Source organism: Nerophis ophidion, linkage group LG04 (genome assembly GCF_033978795.1).
Source record: "Nerophis ophidion isolate RoL-2023_Sa linkage group LG04, RoL_Noph_v1.0, whole genome shotgun sequence".
In the NCBI taxonomy this organism is placed as follows: Eukaryota; Metazoa; Chordata; class Actinopteri; order Syngnathiformes; family Syngnathidae; genus Nerophis; species Nerophis ophidion.
In genome coordinates this window covers 83096019-83113665 of record NC_084614.1, presented here as the reverse complement: position 1 = coordinate 83113665, position 17647 = coordinate 83096019, and the positions used below count along the sequence as shown (strand labels likewise).

The 17647-nt window shown below is 31.6% G+C and overlaps 1 protein-coding gene and 1 long non-coding RNA gene across 3 annotated transcripts in view; one reads left to right on the top strand and one right to left on the bottom strand.

Moving 5' to 3' along the window:
- LOC133552059 (protocadherin Fat 3-like) overlaps positions 1 to 17647 on the top strand; it is a 193085-nt gene that overhangs the window by 93641 nt on the left and 81797 nt on the right. Inside the window, exons 23-27 of the mRNA XM_061899369.1 lie at positions 2636 to 2789; positions 7830 to 7937; positions 8006 to 8189; positions 12666 to 13411; positions 17618 to 17647. The exon at positions 17618 to 17647 is cut by the window's right edge and continues 105 nt beyond it. Coding sequence (XP_061755353.1) covers positions 2636 to 2789; positions 7830 to 7937; positions 8006 to 8189; positions 12666 to 13411; positions 17618 to 17647 — 1222 coding nt within the window. The remainder of the gene's footprint in view (positions 1 to 2635; positions 2790 to 7829; positions 7938 to 8005; positions 8190 to 12665; positions 13412 to 17617) is intronic.
- Positions 1 to 17647, bottom strand: part of LOC133552060 (uncharacterized) — a 118306-nt gene that overhangs the window by 89113 nt on the left and 11546 nt on the right. For both annotated transcript variants that reach the window (XR_009806608.1, XR_009806609.1), the window contains exon 2: positions 3186 to 3293. This is a non-coding gene — a long non-coding RNA (uncharacterized LOC133552060). The remainder of the gene's footprint in view (positions 1 to 3185; positions 3294 to 17647) is intronic.

Genomic DNA, 17647 nt, shown 5'->3' with positions numbered 1-17647 from the left:
GATCTAACATAATAGTGAAAGTCCAGTCCATAGTGGATCTAACATAATAGTGAGAGTCCAGTCCATAGTGGATCTAAAATAATAGTGAGAGTCCAGTCCATAGTGGATTTAACATAATAGTGAGAGTCCAGTCCATAGTGGATCTAACATAATAGTGTGAGAGTCCAGTCCATAGTGGATCTAACATGATAGTGAAAGTCCAGTCCATAGTGGATTTAACATAATAGTGAGAGTCCAGTCCATAGTGGATCTAACATAATAGTGTGAGTCCAGTCCATAGTGGATCTAATATAATAGTGAGAGTCCAGTCCATAGTGGATCTAACATAATATTGTGAAAGTCCAGCCCAGTCCAGATGGATTAGATAACAAGGTCCAGCAGCATCAGCGCAGCAGTTCTTTGAAGGCTCGTAAAATCAAAACCGGAGCAGTTAAAAAAACTCTTTGGGCAACTTTTAATCAGAAGAGTTCAATCTCTTTCCTGTGCGAGTTTGAAGCCGACACAACAAACGCGCTCAGAGGAGATAATGTTTGAAAAAAGGTGACAGGTTTTTACAAAACTTTTGTTTTGAAGGGGTAATTGCCAACTTTCTGTTGATTTTGCCAATGAATGAAATCTAGGTCTAAGTCAGACCTACATAAAATATTTTGTTTCATGTCTCTACAACATTCCTAAAGGAAGTTACAAGCAGTTTTGTCTGTGTTTTTCCTAGGCGGCGCCAGAGCGCAATTTTGAGTGTTGGGGCTTGGTTTTTTATTAAATCGCAATTTTCGCCAGTCCTGATGTGTTTGTTAAATTTGGTGAGTTTTGAAGCATGTTAAGGGGGTCAAATTACAGCTCAAAGAAGCAAAAATTACATTTTTTAGGAAACTTTTGTGTTGAAGGGGTTTTTGCCAACTACCTGTTGATTTTTGCTGAAGGAGGTCAGTGTATGAAATCTAGGTCTAAGTCAGACCTACATAGAGGTTTTTGTTTCATGTCTCTACGACATTCCTAACGGAAGTTACAAGCAGTTTTGTCTGTGTTTTTTCCTAGGGGGCGCTAGAGCGCAAATTTTGAGTTTGGGGTTTTTGATTAGATCGTAATTTTCGCCAGTCCTGATGTGTTTGTTAAATTTGGTGAGTTTGAAGCATTTTAAGGGGGTCAAATTACAGCTCAAAGAAGCAAAAATTAAATTTTTTTAGGAAACTTTTGTTTTGAAGGGTTTTTTGCCAACTACCTGTTGATTTTTGCTGAAGGGTGTCAGTGTGTGAAATGTAGGTCTAAGTCAGACCTACATAGAGGTTTTTGTTTCATGTCTCTACGGAATTCCTAACGCAAGTTACAAGCAGTTTTGTCTGTGTTTTATTCCTAGGGGGCGCTAGAGCGCAATTTGGAGTTTTGGGTTTTTGATTAGATCGCAATTTTCACCAGTCCTGATGTGTTTGTTAAATTTGGTGGGTTTGAAGCATTTTAAGGGGGTCAAATTACAGCTCAAAGAAGCAAAAATTACATTTTTTTAGGAAACTTTTGTTTTGAAGGGGTTTTTGCCAACTACCTGTTGATTTTTGCTGAAGGAGGTCAGTGTATGAAATCTAGGTCTAAGTCAGACCTACATAGAGGTTTTTGTTTCATGTCTGTACAACATTCCTAACGCAAGTTACAAGCAGTTTTGTCCGTGTTTTTTCCTAGGGGGCGCTAGAGCGCAAATTTTGAGTTTTGGGTTTTTGATTAGATCGTAATTTTCGCCAGTCCTGATGTGTTTGTTAAATTTGGTGAGTTTTGAAGCATTTTAAGGGGGTCAAATTACAGCTCAAAGAAGCAAAAATTAAATTTTTTTAGGAAACTTTTGTTTTGAAGGGATTTTTGCCAACTACCTGTTGATTTTTGCTGAAGGGTGTCAGTGTGTGAAATGTAGGTCTAAGTCAGACCTACATAGAGGTTTTTGTTTCATGTCTCTACGGCATTCCTAACGCAAGTTACAAGCAGTTTTGTCTGTGTTTTATTCCTAGGGGGCGCTAGAGCACAATTTGGAGTTTTGGTTTTTTGATTAGATCGCAATTTTCACCAGTCCTGATGTGTGTGTAGAATTTGGTGAGTTTTGAAGCATTTTAAGGGGGTCAAATTACAGCTCAAAGAAGCAAAAATTACATTTTTTAGGAAACTTTTGTTTTAAAGGGGTTTTTGCCAACTACCTGTTGATTTTTGCTGAAGGATGTCAGAGTATGAAATCTAGGTCTAAGTCAGACCTACATAGATGTTTTTGTCTCATGTCTCTACGGCATTCCTAACGCAAGTTACAAGCCGTTTTGTCTGTGTTTTATTCCTAGGGGGCGCTAGAGCACAATTTGGAGTTTTGGGTTTTTGATTAGATCGCAATTTTCACCAGTCCTGATGTGTGTGTTAAATTTGGTGAGTTTTGAAGCATGTTAAGGAGGGCAAATTACAGCTCAAAGAGGCGGCGGTATAATAATAATAAAACCTTAGAAACACAATATGGTCCTCTGTCCCAAAGAGACATTCCGTCCCTAATAATTGACCGAACTAGCAAAATATATATTGCTATGAGAATTGATCCTGGATGGAAGAAGCCATATTGGTTGCTAAGCAGACATCACAGCTCTGACTCCCCCTCCCCCCTCCCCCCCTCCTTTAGGTACAGCATCCTGTCCGGGAACGAGAGGATGGCGTTCAGCATGGAGGCGGAGTCTGGCGTGCTGCGTTTGTCTAACAAGAGACGACAAGGCATGAAGCTCTTCCATCAGCTCAACGTCTCCGTGTCAGACGGCGTCTTCACCAACACGGCGCAGGTGATGGCGGGCGGGTTGGGGTTGAGGGGGGGGGGGGGGGGTTCTCTTTATTAGCGGACATGCAGCTCGGAGTCAGAGGTCAACGCGTGTCCACGTCACGTAAGATTTACTGGCAGCACCGGCTGCCAAGTGGAACGTTCCGTCTCGGAGCGGCGCTCTGCAGAGTCGGCTTTTTTTTAATTGCCAACGCGGAAGGTGGACACTTGCGGAATAATAAGACGACTCGGTGACGCCTGCGGGCCCGTAAAAGGTCACGCGGCATCCGTGTCGCCTTTTGTATTAAAAAATGTTAAATATGAATACGAGTTGGGAAGTATGAGGGTTTTTTTTGGATCGGGTCTTACAAGTAAATGCTGTGCTGTTACTTCAAAGTACTTTAAAGGTTTGTTTACTCACAATGTCCACCAGATGGCAGCAAGTGTGTGGCGTTCAGACGCCGCCTGGTATAGAAGATGAATTTGATGTTGAACTTGTGACGTCTCGTTGGTCGTAGTCTGGACACCCCTAAAAAGAAAAAAAAAGAAATTACGAGATAAAAAGTCTAAAAATCCAGATTAAAAAAATATCTAAATTATGAGATAAGAACATCGAGATTGTGGGATGAAAATTAAAATGTTGAAATAGGAATTTGAAATTATGAGACAGAAAATTGACTTCATGAGATAAAATCCTAATTATGAGATAAAAAAGTCAACATGATAAAATAAAAAGTCAAAATTATGCGATAAAAATAATTAAGAGATATCCTTAATTTAGTTTTCAAAAAAATGTAAATAATGAAATCCAAATTTTTAATGAGATACGAAAAATTTAAATCATGATATAGTCATAATTATTAGATAAAAATATAGAATTTTTTTGGATGAAAAAAAAATCTAAATTATGAGAGTTAAAAATTAAAAATAGGGGATAAAAAGTGCGCATTCAAAAAAAATTTCTAAAGTTGGAAATTTAAATAAGATAAAAAATGTAAATTATGAGATAAAAAGTCTTGATTATTTGATTAAAATATCACATTTTTGAGATAAAAAAAAATCATAATTATGAGAATTAAAAATAGGGGGATAAAATGTGCGCATTCAAAAAAGTGAAAATAGAAAATTAGAAATTTAGATAAGATAAAAAATGTAAATTATGAGATAAAAAGTCTTGATTATTTGATTAAAATATCACATTTTTGAGATAAAAAAAAATCATAATTATGAGAATTAAAAATAGGGGGATAAAATGTGCGCATTCAAAAAAGTGAAAATAGAAAATTAGAAATTTAGATAAGATAAAAAATGTATATCATGAGATAAAATGTTCATAATTATGAGATAAAAAGTTGAGATGAGATGAGAAAGTCAACATGAGAACTTAAAAAGTCAGGATTATAAGAGACTGTCATCATTATAAAACTATACATCAAAATTATGCGATAAGAATAATTATGGGATTAAAAAGGACAAAATTAAGATATAATCTTAATTTAGTTTTCCCAAAAAAATCTAAATAATGAAATCCAAATTTTAAATGAGATAAAACTTGAAATCATGAGATAGTCATTATTATTAAATAAAAATATTGAATTATTTTAGATTAAAAAAATAATCAAAATTATGAGAATGAAAAAAAATTATGGGATAAAATTTGCGCATAAAAAAAAAAAATCAAAATTTTGACATTTAAATGAGATAAAAAATTATCATATTAAAATATCACATTTTTTAGATAAAAAAACCAATGAGGATTAAAAATATTAAATAGGGGATAAAATGAAAAAAATGAAAACATTTTTTTTTAAATTTCGATAAGATAAAAAATGTATATCATGAGATAAAAGTTCATAATTATGAGATAAAAAGTTGACTGGATGAGATGAGAAAGTCAACATAATAACATATGAAGTCATGATTATAAGAGACTGTCATCATTATAAAACAAAAAGTCAAAATTATGCAATAAGAATAATTATGAGATTAAAAACGACAAAATTAAGAGATACAGTCTTAATTTAGAGTTTTCAAAATATCCAAATAACGAAATCCAAATTTTAAATGAGATAAGAAAAATTGAAATCAGATACTCATAATTATGACATAAAAAGTCATAATTATTAGATTAAAATATAAAAAAATGTAGATACAAAAAAATCATAAGCATTAAAAATATAGGGGATAAAAAGTGAGTTTTTAAAAAATCCAAATTTTGAAATTTAAAGACAAAAAATGTATATCATGAGATAAAAGGTCATAATTATTATATTAAAATTTTTGAGATTTAAAAAAATCATAATTATGAAAATTAAAAATAGGGTATAAAAAGTGCACATTCAAAAAGAAAAGAAAATCCAAATTTTGAAATTTAAATAAGATAAAACATTTATACCATGAGATAAAAGGTCAGTTATTAGATTAAAATATCAACATTTTGAGATTAAAAAAAATCATAATTATGAGGATTAAAAATAGGGTATACAAAGTGTGCATTCAAAAAATAAAATAAAATCCAAATTTTGAAATTTAAATAAGATAAAAAAATGTATATCATGAGATAAAAGGTCATAATTATTAGATAAAAATATCAAATTTTTTGAGAGTAAAAAAAAATAATTATGAGGATTAAAAATTTAAAATAGGGTAGAAAAAGTGTGCATTCAAAAAATAAATTAAAATCCACATTTTGAAATTTAAAAAACAAAAAAAATGTATATCATGAGATAAAAGGTCATAATTATGAGATAAAAAGTTGACTGGATGAGATGAGAAAGTCAACATAACATAAAAAGTCATGATTATAAGAGACTGTCATCATTATAAAACAAAAAGTAAAAATTTTAATAATTTAGTTTTCCAAAAAAATCCAACTAACGATATCCAAATTTTAAATGACAAACATTTTAATCATGAGATAGTCATAATTATGAGATTAAAAAGTCATAATAAATAGATAAAAATATCAAATTTTTTTAGATTAAATAAATATATATTTTCTGTGGTCTTCACGTCTGCCGCGTTACTTGATTGAATGACGCAACATGAAACTTGTGGCGCTCCTTCAAAGATTGTGGTGGACGGACGGCAAAACAAACAAATTCAAAATTTAAATGAGTTAATAAAAATTTAAATCATGAGATAGTCATGGATTAGAATATCCAATTTTTGACATGAAAATAATCATAATTTAGAGAATGAACATTTTAAAATAGGGGACAAAAAGTGAGTTTAAAAAACAAACAAAAAAATTAACATTTTGAAATTCAAATAAAATAAATTATACTATGAGATAAAAAGTCATAATTATTAGATTAAAATGTCTAAATTTTGAGATTAAAAATAATTTTTGCTTTAAGAATAATTAGATAGATAGATAGATGGATAGATAGTACTTTATTGATTCCTTCAGGAGAGTTCTTCCAGGAAAATTTAAATTTAAATTCCAGCAGCAGTGTACAGAGTTATAGAGAATTATGAGATAATTTAGTAATAATTTAGAGTTTTCAAAAAAATCTAAATAATGACATCCAAATTTTAAATGAGATTAGAAAAATTGAAATCATGAGATAATCATAATTATGAGATAAAAAGTCATAATAAATAATTAAAATATACATTTTTTTAATAAATAAAAAAAATCTGATCTATTTTTTGTCGTCTTCACGTCTGCCGCGTTACTTGATTGAATGACGCAACATGAAACTTGTGGCGCTCCTTCAAAGCTTGTGGCGGACGGGAGACTCCAGTAGGCAAAAAAAAAACAAATTCAAAATTTAAATGAGATAAGACAAATTTAAATCATGAGATAGTCATATTTATGAAATAGAAAGTCATGGATTATAATATCAAATTTTTGAGAGAAAAATAATCATAATTTTGATAATGAACATTTTAAAATAGGGGACAAAAAGTGAGTTTTCCCCAAAAAAAAATCTAAATTTTGAAATTTAAATAAAAGAATGTATATTATGAGATAAAAAGTCATAGTTATTAGAATAAAATATAGAATTTTGCGATAAGAATAATTATGAGATAATTTAGTAATGTAGAGTTTTCAGAAAAAAATCTAAATAATGAAATCCAAATATTAAATTAGATAAGAAAAATTAAAAACATGAGATAGTCATAATTATGAGATAAAATTTCATAAATAGATAAAAATATCAAATTTTTCAGATAAAAAAAAATCAGATATATTTTCTGTGGTCTTCACGTCTGCCGCGTTACTTGATTGAATGACGCAACATGAAACTTGTGGCGCTCCTTCAAAGATTGTGGCGGACGGGAGACTCCAGTAGGCAAAAAAAAAACAAATTCAAAATTTAAATGAGATAAGAAAAATTGAAATCATGAGATAGTCATATTTATAAAATAAAAAGTCATAAATTAAAATATCAAATTTTTGAGATAAAAAAATAATCACAATTATTAGAATGAACATTTTAAAATAGGGGACAAAAAGTGAGTTTAAAAAAAAAATCAAAATTTTGAAATTTAAATAAGATTAAAAAAATTTAATTATGAGATAAAAAGTCATATTTATTAGATTAAAATATAAAATTTTTGAGATAAAAAAAAAAAGTGCGATTATTATGAGATAATTTAGTAATAAGTTTGAGTTTTCAAAAAAATCTAAATAATGACATCCAAATTTTAAATGAGATAAGAAAAATTAAAAACATGAGATAGTCATAATTATGAGATAAAAATTCATAAATAGATAAAAATATCCAATTTTTCAGATAAAAAAAAATCAGATATATTTTCTGTGGTCTTCACGTCTGCCGCGTTACTTGATTGAATGACGCAACATGAAACTTGTGGCGCTCCTTCAAAGAGTGTGGCGGACGGGAGACTCCAGTAGGCAAAACAAACATAGCAAGACCGGGAAGACGCCAGGAAAAGAAAGACAAAACCTGGATTTCCGAGAAAAAATGTTAAAAAGAAAGGAGATGTACTGTCGGAGGGAAAAAAGGGGGAGGGGCATATATAGTATCTGCTAAATCTACCAAAAAAAAAAAAAAGATGACCGACATAAAAACGCAGATGATGTAATTTCCAGGTAGTGGTCCGTGTCCTGGGAGCCAACCTCTACAGTCCGGTCTTCAGCCAGAGGTTCTACTTGGCAGAGGTCCGCGAGAACGCCCCGCCGAGGTCAAAGGTCATCCAGGTGTGTGTGTAATCGTGCCCCCTTGATCCCGACGGGCCCTTTCTGAAAGTGCACCCCCGCTCCTGCAGGTCCGAGCCACGGACGAGGACTCGGGGCTGTTCGGCCAGATCACGTACTCCTTTGTCAACGACTTTGGGAAAAGTCGCTTCGTGGTCGACGCCGACGGTCTCATTTCCACTGCCCTGAAACTGGACCGGGAGGACCCTGAGAACAAGGACATGGTGCTGACCGTCATGGCGCTGGACGGTGGAGGTAGTCCAAACTTGTCTTCTGTCGCCATTTCCTGCATCTTGGCTGGAGTTAACTCAGAATTAATGGTCATTCATCACAAGGACTTGTTTGGAGTGAAATTACTGCCCAAACTCCAAAAAAAATGTTTGACAAACTCCCAAAAATGTGTTTTCACAAACTCAAAATTAATTTTTACAAACTCTAAACATTTGTTTTTAATTCTACATCTATTTTCACAAAATAAAATAAAAATATTGCACAAAACTCCCAAAAAATTTTGAAAAACAAAAAAAAATGTGCTTTCACAAACTCAAAAAACTGTTTCACAAATTCTAAACATTTTTTAAAATTCTAAAAAAATGTTCACAAACTAAAATAATTTTTTCACGGACTTAAAAAATGTTTCACAAGCTCAAAAAAATGTTTCACAAACTCACTTTTTTTCCACAAACTAAAAATGTTTGCACGAACTCAAAAAAAGTTTAAAACTCTAAAAAAATATTTCACAACCTCAAAAAAATGTTTCAAAGAGTCGAAAGAAATGTTTCACAGACTTGAAAAAATGCTTCACAAACTTGACATTTTTTAAAACTCAAAAAATGTTTCACAAACTCAAAAATGTTTTACAGATTCAAAAAAGTTTCATAAACTCAAAACTGTTTCACAGACTAAAAAAAAAAAAAGTTTCACAAACTCTGAAAAATGTTTCACAAACTCAAAAAAATGATTCATGGACTCAAAAAATGTTTCACAAACTAAACATTTTTTTCAAATTCTACAATTTATTTTACTTTGTAAAAAAAAATGTTGCACAAAGCCATAAACATTTATATCACTTATTAAAAAAAAGAATGTTGCACAAACTCAAAAAAATGTTGCACAAACTCAAAAAAATGTTTCCAAAACTCGAAAAAATGTTTCACAAACTCGAAAAAATGTTTCACAAACTCAAAAAAATGTTTCTCAAACTCAAAATTAATTTTTACAAACTCTAAACATTTACATTTATTTTCACAAAATAAAAAAAAAATATTGCACAAAACTCCAAAATAATTTTGAAAAACAAAAAAAATGTGCTTTCACAAACTCAAAAAACTGTTTCACAAATTCTAAACATTTTTTAAAATTCTAAAAAAATGTTCACAAACTAAAATAATTTTTTCACGGACTTAAAAAATGTTTCACAAGCTCAAAAAAATGTTTCACAAACTCACTTTTTTTCCACAAACTAAAAATGTTTGCACGAACTCAAAAAAAGTTTAAAACTCTAAAATAATATTTCACAACCTCAAAAAAATGTTTCACAGAGTCGAAAGAAATGTTTCACAGACTTGAAAAAATGCTTCACAAACTTGACATTTTTTTAAAACTCAAAAAATGTTTCACAAACTCAGAAAAATGTTTTACAGATTCAAAAAAGTTTCATAAATTCAAAACTGTTTCACAGACTCAAAAAAAAAAAAGTTTCACAAACTCTGAAAAATGTTTCACAAACTCAAAAAAATGATTCATGGACTCAAAAAATGTTTCACAAACTAAACATTTTTTTCAAATTCTACAATTTATTTTACTTTGTAAAAAAAAATGTTGCACAAAGCCATAAACATTTATATCACTTATTACAAAAAAATGTTGCACAAACTCAAAAAAATGTTGCACAAACTCAAAAAAAAGTTACACAACCTCAAAAAGTTTCACAAACTCGAAAAAATGTTTCACAAACTCGAAAAAATGTTTCACAAACTCAAAATTAATTTTTACAAACTCTAAACATTTACATTTATTTTCACAAAATAAAAAAAAAATATTGCACAAAACTCCAAAATAATTTTGAAAAACAAAAAAAATGTGCTTTCACAAACTCAAAAAACTGTTTCACAAATTCTAAACATTTCTTAAAATTCTAAAAAAATGTTCACAAACTAAAATAATTTTTTCACGGACTTAAAAAATGTTTCACAAGCTCACCTTTTTTTCACAAACTAAAAATGTTTGCACGAACTCAAAAAAAGTTTAAAACTCTAAAAAAAATATTTCACAACCTCAAAAAAATGTTTCACAGAGTCGAAAGAAATGTTTCACAGTCTTGAAAAAATGCTTCACAAACTTGACATTTTTTAAAACTCAAAAAATGTTTCACAAACTCAGAAAAATGTTTTACAGATTCAAAAAAGTTTCATAAATTCAAAACTGTTTCACAGACTCAAAAAAAAAAAAGTTTCACAAACTCTGAAAAATGTTTCACAAACTCAAAAAAATGATTCATGGACTCAAAAAATGTTTCACAAACTAAACATTTTTTTCTAATTCTACAATTTATTTTACTTTATAAAAAAAAATGTTGCACAAAGCCATAAAAATTTATATCACTTATTAAAAAAAAAAATGTTGCACAAACTCAAAAAAATGTTGCACAAACTCAAAAAAAAGTTTCACAAACTCGAAAAAATGTTTCCAAAACTCGAAAAAATGTTTCACAAACTCGAAAAAATGTTTCACAAACTCGAAAAAATGTTTCACAAACTCAAAAAAATGTTTCACAAACTCAAAATTAATTTTTACAAACTCTAAACATTTACATTTATTTTCACAAAATAAAAAAAAATATTGCACAAAACTCCAAAATAATTTTGAAAAACAAAAAAAATGTGCTTTCACAAACTCAAAAAACTGTTTCACAAATTCTAAACATTTTTTAAAATTCTAAAAAAATGTTCACAAACTAAAATAATTTTTTCACGGACTTAAAAAATGTTTCACAAGCTCAAAAAAATGTTTCACAAAGTCACTTTTTTTCCACAAACTAAAAATGTTTGCACGAACTCAAAAAAAGTTTAAAACTCTAAAAAAATATTTCACAACCTCAAAAAAATGTTTCACAGAGTCGAAAGAAATGTTTCACAGACTTGAAAAAATGCTTCACAAACTTGACATTTTTTAAAACTCAAAAAATGTTTCACAAACTCAGAAAAATGTTTTACAGATTCAAAAAAGTTTCATAAACTCAAAACTGTTTCACAGACTCAAAAAAAAAAAGTTTCACAAACTCTGAAAAATGTTTCACAAACTAAACATTTTTTTCAAATTCTACAATATATTTTACTTTGTAAAAAAAAATGTTGCACAAAGCCATAAACATTTATATCACTTATTAAAAAAAAAAATGTTGCACAAACTCAAAAAAATGTTGCACAAACTCAAAAAAAAGTTACACAACCTCAAAAAGTTTCACAAACTCGAAAAAATGTTTCCAAAACTCGAAAAAATGTTTCCAAAACTCGAAAAAATGTTTCACAAACTCGAAAAAATGTTTCACAAACTCAAAAAAATGATTCATGGACTCAAAAAATGTTTCACAAACTAAACATTTTTTTCAAATTCTACAATTTATTTTACTTTGTAAAAAAAAATGTTGCACAAAGCCATAAACATTTATATCACTTATTAAAAAAAAAAAATGTTGCACAAACTCCAAAAAATGTTGCACAAACTCAAAAAAAGTTACACAACCTCAAAAAGTTTCACAAACTCGAAAAAATGTTTCCAAAACTCGAAAAAATGTTTCCAAAACTCGAAAAAATGTTTCCAAAACTCGAAAAAATGTTTCACAAACTCGAAAAAATGTTTCAAACTCGAAAAAATGTTTCACAAACTCAAAAAAATGTTTCACAAACTCAAAAAAATGTTGAAAACAAAATTTTTCAAACTCAAAAATGTTTCACAAACACAAAAATGTTCCACAAACAAAAAAGTCCAAAAACAGTTTCAGAAACAGAAACAAATGTTTCAAACTCCAAAAAATGTTTTACAAAGTCAAATGTTTCACAAACTCAAAAATGTTTCACAAACTCAAAAAAAGTTGAAAACAAAAAAAACATTTCACAAACTCAAAAATGTTTTACAAACACAAAAATGTTTCACAACCTCAAAAAACTGTTTCAAACTCAAAAAAAGATTTCACCAACTCAAAAAAGTTTCACAAACCCCCCCAAAAAGTTTCACACACTCAAAAATGTTTCACAAACACAAAAAACTGTTTAAAACTCAAAAAAATGTTTCACAAACTCCAAAAAAGATTTCACCAACTCAAAAATGTTTCACAAACACAAAAAAAGTTTCACAAACTCAAAAACATGTTTTTCAAAGTCAATCTTTTTTCAACGGACTCAAAGAAATATACACAAACAGAAATGTTTCACCAACTCAAATTTTTTTTTCAGAAATTTCCTTTTTTTTTTTTCCCACAAACTGTATGACACCTGATAGTGTATCATCGTACACACCTAGAAGTGTATTGCTGTACACACCTGTATCGTACACACCCGAAAGTGCGTATCGTACACACCTGGGGGTGTGTATCGTACACACCGGAAAGTGCATATCGTACACACCCAGAGGTGCGTACTGTACACACCTCTTATCGTACACACTCGGAGGTGGGTGTCGCGCCCACCCGGGGGTGGGTATCGAACTGACCTCCCTGCCGGTTCTTTCCAGGACGTGCTTCCTTCTGCACGGTGCGAGTGGTCCTGGCCGACGAGAACGACAACGCGCCTCGGTTCAGGGCGGTGGAGTACCGCATGAGCGTCAAAGCCAACGCCGGCAAAGGTTCCCTGGTCACACAAATCCAGGCCAGCGACCCGGATGGCGGCGCCAACGGGAGGATCGTCTACTCCCTCTACAGCGAGGCACGCTTGTCCCTGGTGGACGTTCTGGAGGCGAGTGGGCCGGGAGTTATCTGCGAGCCGGACTTGACGGTCCTGAACACGTGGTCCCCATTGTGCGTCCAGGTGGAGTCCGACAGCGGCTGGATGATGACCAAGAGTACCATGGACCACCTGCAGGGGACGGTGTTGTCCTTCTTCGTCAAAGCCACAGACTGCGGCTCGCCGGCCAAACACTCGCTGGTGTCGGCTTTCATCCACGTGGTTCCGCCGGACGCCTACATCCCGTCTTTCAGCCAGCCGCAGTACTCCTTCACCATCCCAGAGGACACGGCGGTGGGGACGGCGCTGGGCTCAGTCTACATGGGCCTCGGGCAGACCGGATCCTTCGCCGCCGTCGGTGGGGAGACGCCGGACAGCAACCACGGGGGCACCTTCCTGGTGGAGGGCGACACCGGCCTGATCCGCCTGGTCAAGCCCTTGGACTACGAACAGATCGGCATTTACCGCTTCAAAGTGGCCGCCGCCACCAGGAGAGACCTCATCGAGTCCATCGCCAGTGTGGACCTGGAGGTCAAGGTCGGTCAAAACCTCCTTTTTCCTTCTCCAACGCCGCAGACTAAAGAGGTCCTGGTCTCTGGATCAGATCTTTATCCAAAAACTTTATTTGATTAGAACGATGCATCACAGTAAATATGCCGAAATAGTTAGATTTTTAGCTTAAAAGAGCTACAATTTTAGCTGAAAAAATTACATATTTTGCCAAAATAGCAAGATTTTTAGCTGAAAGAGCAAAATGTTTTAACTGAAATAGCTAATTTTTTTGCTGAAATAGCTAAATTTTTAGCTGAAATAGCCACATAACTAAAATAGCTACATGTTTAGCTAAAATAACATTTTTTAGTTGAAATAGCTAAAAAAAAAATCTGAAATACCTACATTTTTAGATGATAGCTATATTTTTAGCCGAAATAGAGACAATTACACCTGAAATAGCCAGATACTTAGCTGAAAAAGCCGCATATTTAGCTAAAATAGCTACATTTTTTAGCTGTAACAGCTACATACTTAGTTAAAATAGCTACCTATTTAGCTGATAGCTACAATTTTAGCTGAAATAATTACATATTTTGCCAAAATAGCAAGATTTTTAGCTGAAAGAGCAAAATGATTTAACTGAAATAGCTAATTTTTTAGCTGGAATAGCTATATTTTTAGCTGAAATAGCTACATTTTTAGCTGAAATAGCCACATAACTAAAATAGCTACATGTTTAGCTAAAATAACATTTTTTAGTTGAAATAGCTAAAAAAAAATTCTGAAATACCTACATTTTTAGATGATAGCTATATTTTTAGCCGAAATAGAGACAATTACACCTGAAATAGCCAGATATTTAGCTGAAATAGCCGCATATTTAGCTAAAATAGCTACATTTTTTAGCTGTAACAGCTACATACTTAGTTAAAATAGCTACCTATTTAGCTGATAGCTACAATTTTAGCTGAAATAATTACATATTTTGCCAAAATAGCAAGATTTTTAGCTGAAAGAGCAAAATGTTTTAACTGAAATAGCTAATTTTTTAGCTGGAATAGCTACATTTTTTGCTGAAATAGCTACATTTTTAGCTGAAATAGCCACATAACTAAAATAGCTACATGTTTAGCTAAAATAACATTTTTTAGTTGAAATAGCTAAAAAAAAATTCTGAAATACCTACATTTTTAGATGATAGCTATATTTTTAGCCGAAATAGAGACAATTACACCTGAAATAGCCAGATATTTAGCTGAAATAGCCGCATATTTAGCTAAAATAGCTACATTTTTTAGCTGTAACAGCTACATACTTAGTTAAAATAGCTACCTATTTAGCTGATAGCTACAATTTTAGCTGAAATAATTACATATTTTGCCAAAATAGCAAGATTTTTAGCTGAAAGAGCAAAATGATTTAACTGAAATAGCTAATTTTTTAGCTGGAATAGCTATATTTTTAGCTGAAATAGCTACATTTTTAGCTGAAATAGCCACATAACTAAAATAGCTACATGTTTAGCTAAAATAACATTTTTTAGTTGAAATAGCTAAAAAAAAATTCTGAAATACCTACATTTTTAGATGATAGCTATATTTTTAGCCGAAATAGAGACAATTACACCTGAAATAGCCAGATATTTAGCTGAAATAGCCGCATATTTAGCTAAAATAGCTACATTTTTTAGCTGTAACAGCTACATACTTAGTTAAAATAGCTACCTATTTAGCTGATAGCTACAATTTTAGCTGAAATAATTACATATTTTGCCAAAATAGCAAGATTTTTAGCTGAAAGAGCAAAATGTTTTAACTGAAATAGCTAATTTTTTAGCTGGAATAGCTACATTTTTTGCTGAAATAGCTACATTTTTAGCTGAAATAGCCACATAACTAAAATAGCTACATGTTTAGCTAAAATAACAACATTTTTTAGTTGAAATAGCTAAAAAAAAATTCTGAAATACCTACATTTTTAGATGATAGCTATATTTTTAGCCAAAATAGAGACAATTACACCTGAAATAGCCAGATATTTAGCTGAAATAGCCGCATATTTAGCTAAAATAGCTACATTTTTTAGCTGTAACAGCTACATACTTAGTTAAAATAGCTACCTATTTAGCTGATAGCTACAATTTTAGCTGAAATAATTACATATTTTGCCAAAATAGCAAGATTTTTAGCTGAAAGAGCAAAATGTTTTAACTGAAATAGCTAATTTTTTAGCTGGAATAGCTACATTTTTAGCTGAAATAGCTAAATTTTTAGCTGAAATAGCCACATAACTAAAATAGCTACATGTTTAGCTAAAATAACATTTTTAGTTGAAATAGCTAAAAAAAAATTCTGAAATACCTACATTTTTAGATGATAGCTATATTTTTAGCCGAAATAGAGACAATTACACCCGAAATAGCCAGATATTTAGCTGAAATAGCCGCATATTTAGCTAAAATAACTACATTTTTTAGCTGTAACAGCTACATACTTAGTTAAAATAGCTACCTATTTAGCTGATAGCTACATTTTTAGCTGGAATTAGCTGAAATTGTTTCATGTTTAGCTAAAAGAGCTAAATTTTTAGCTGTAATAGCTACATATGTTGCCAAAATAGCTAAATTTTTAGCCGAAATACCACATTTAGCTGAAATAACATTTTTTTTTTTTCTGAAATAGCCAGACATTTAGCTGAAACAGCCAGATATTTAGCTGAAACAGCAACATTTTTAGCTAAAGTAGCACATTTTTTTTGCTGAAATAGCTACATATTTGGTTAAAAAAGCTACATATTTAGCTGAAATAACTAAATTTTTTTGCGGAAATTAGCTGAAATAGCTTCATATTTTGCCAAAATAGCAAAAATTTTTGCTGGAATAGCAACATTTTTAGTTGAAATAGCAAATTTGTTTTAGCTGATATAGCCAGATATTTAGCTAAAGTAGCCTCATATTTAGCTAAAATAGCAAAATTTTCAGGTGAAATAGCTACATATTTAGTTAAAATAGCTACATATTTAGCTGATAGCCAGATTTTTAGCTGAAATAGCTACATATTTAGTTAAAAAGGCTACATATTTTGCTGAAATACATTTGTTTTAGATGGAAATAGCTGAAATAGTTTGTTTAGCTAAAACAGCTATTTTTTAACTGAAATAGCTACATGTGTTGCCAAAATAGCTGATTTTTAGCTGATAACTATATTTTTAGCTGAAAGAGCATCATTTTTAGCTGAAATAGCTACAGTTTTAGCTATAATAGCTAAGTTTTTTGCTGACAGCATTTTTTTAAACTGAAATAGCCACACATTTAGCTGAAATAGCTACATATTTAGCTAATATAGATACATTTTTAGCTGAAATAGCAAAAAAAAAATTGAAATAGCTACATTTTTAGCTGGAATAGCTACATTTATAGCTGAAATAGCCAGATATTTAGCTGAAATAGCCAGATATTTAGCTAAAATAGTTACATATTTAGCTGCTAGCTACATTCGAATAAAATAACTACATTTTTTTAGCTGGAATTAGCTGAAATAGTTTAATATTTTGCCAAAATAGCTAAATTTTAGCTGAAATAGCAACATTTTTTAGCTGAAATAGCAACATTTTTAGCTGAAATAGCTCCATTTTTAGCTAAAATACATACATTTTAGATCAATTTTAGCTAAAATAGCTCCATTTTTAGCTGAAATAGCCACATCTTTAGCCGAAATAGCCGCATATTTAGCTAAAATAGCTGGAGGGGTTTTAGCTAAAATAGCAACATATTTAGCTAAAACAGATACATTTGTAGCTGATAGCTACATTTTTAGCTGAAATAATTTTTTTTTAGCTAAAATAGCTAAATTTTTAGCTGAAATAGCCACATATTTTGTCTGTTCCTTGCCAAGGCCTGGTCTCCTTTGAGGCCTGATCCTTGAAGTCTCGTTGAAGTCTGGTCCCCTTTGAGGCCTGGTCCTCGTCGAGGCCTGGTCCTTGTTGAGGTCTGGTCCCTGTTTAAGTCTGGTTCTCGTTGAGGTCTGGTCCTTGTGGAGGCCTGGTTCTCGTCGAGGTCTGGTCCTTGTCAAGGTCTGGTGCTCGTTGAGTTCAGGTCCCCTTTGAGGTCTGGTCCTCGTTGAGTTCTGGTTCCCTTTGAAGTCTGGTCCTGGTTAAGGTCTGGTCCTCTCTAAGAGTCCCCAGCTCATGCTGGGGGAGGTCCTTCTCAAACAAAACCCACAATGAGTTACTCTTGTCCTGGTTCTGCAGGTCTTGGACGTGAACGACAACAAGCCAGTG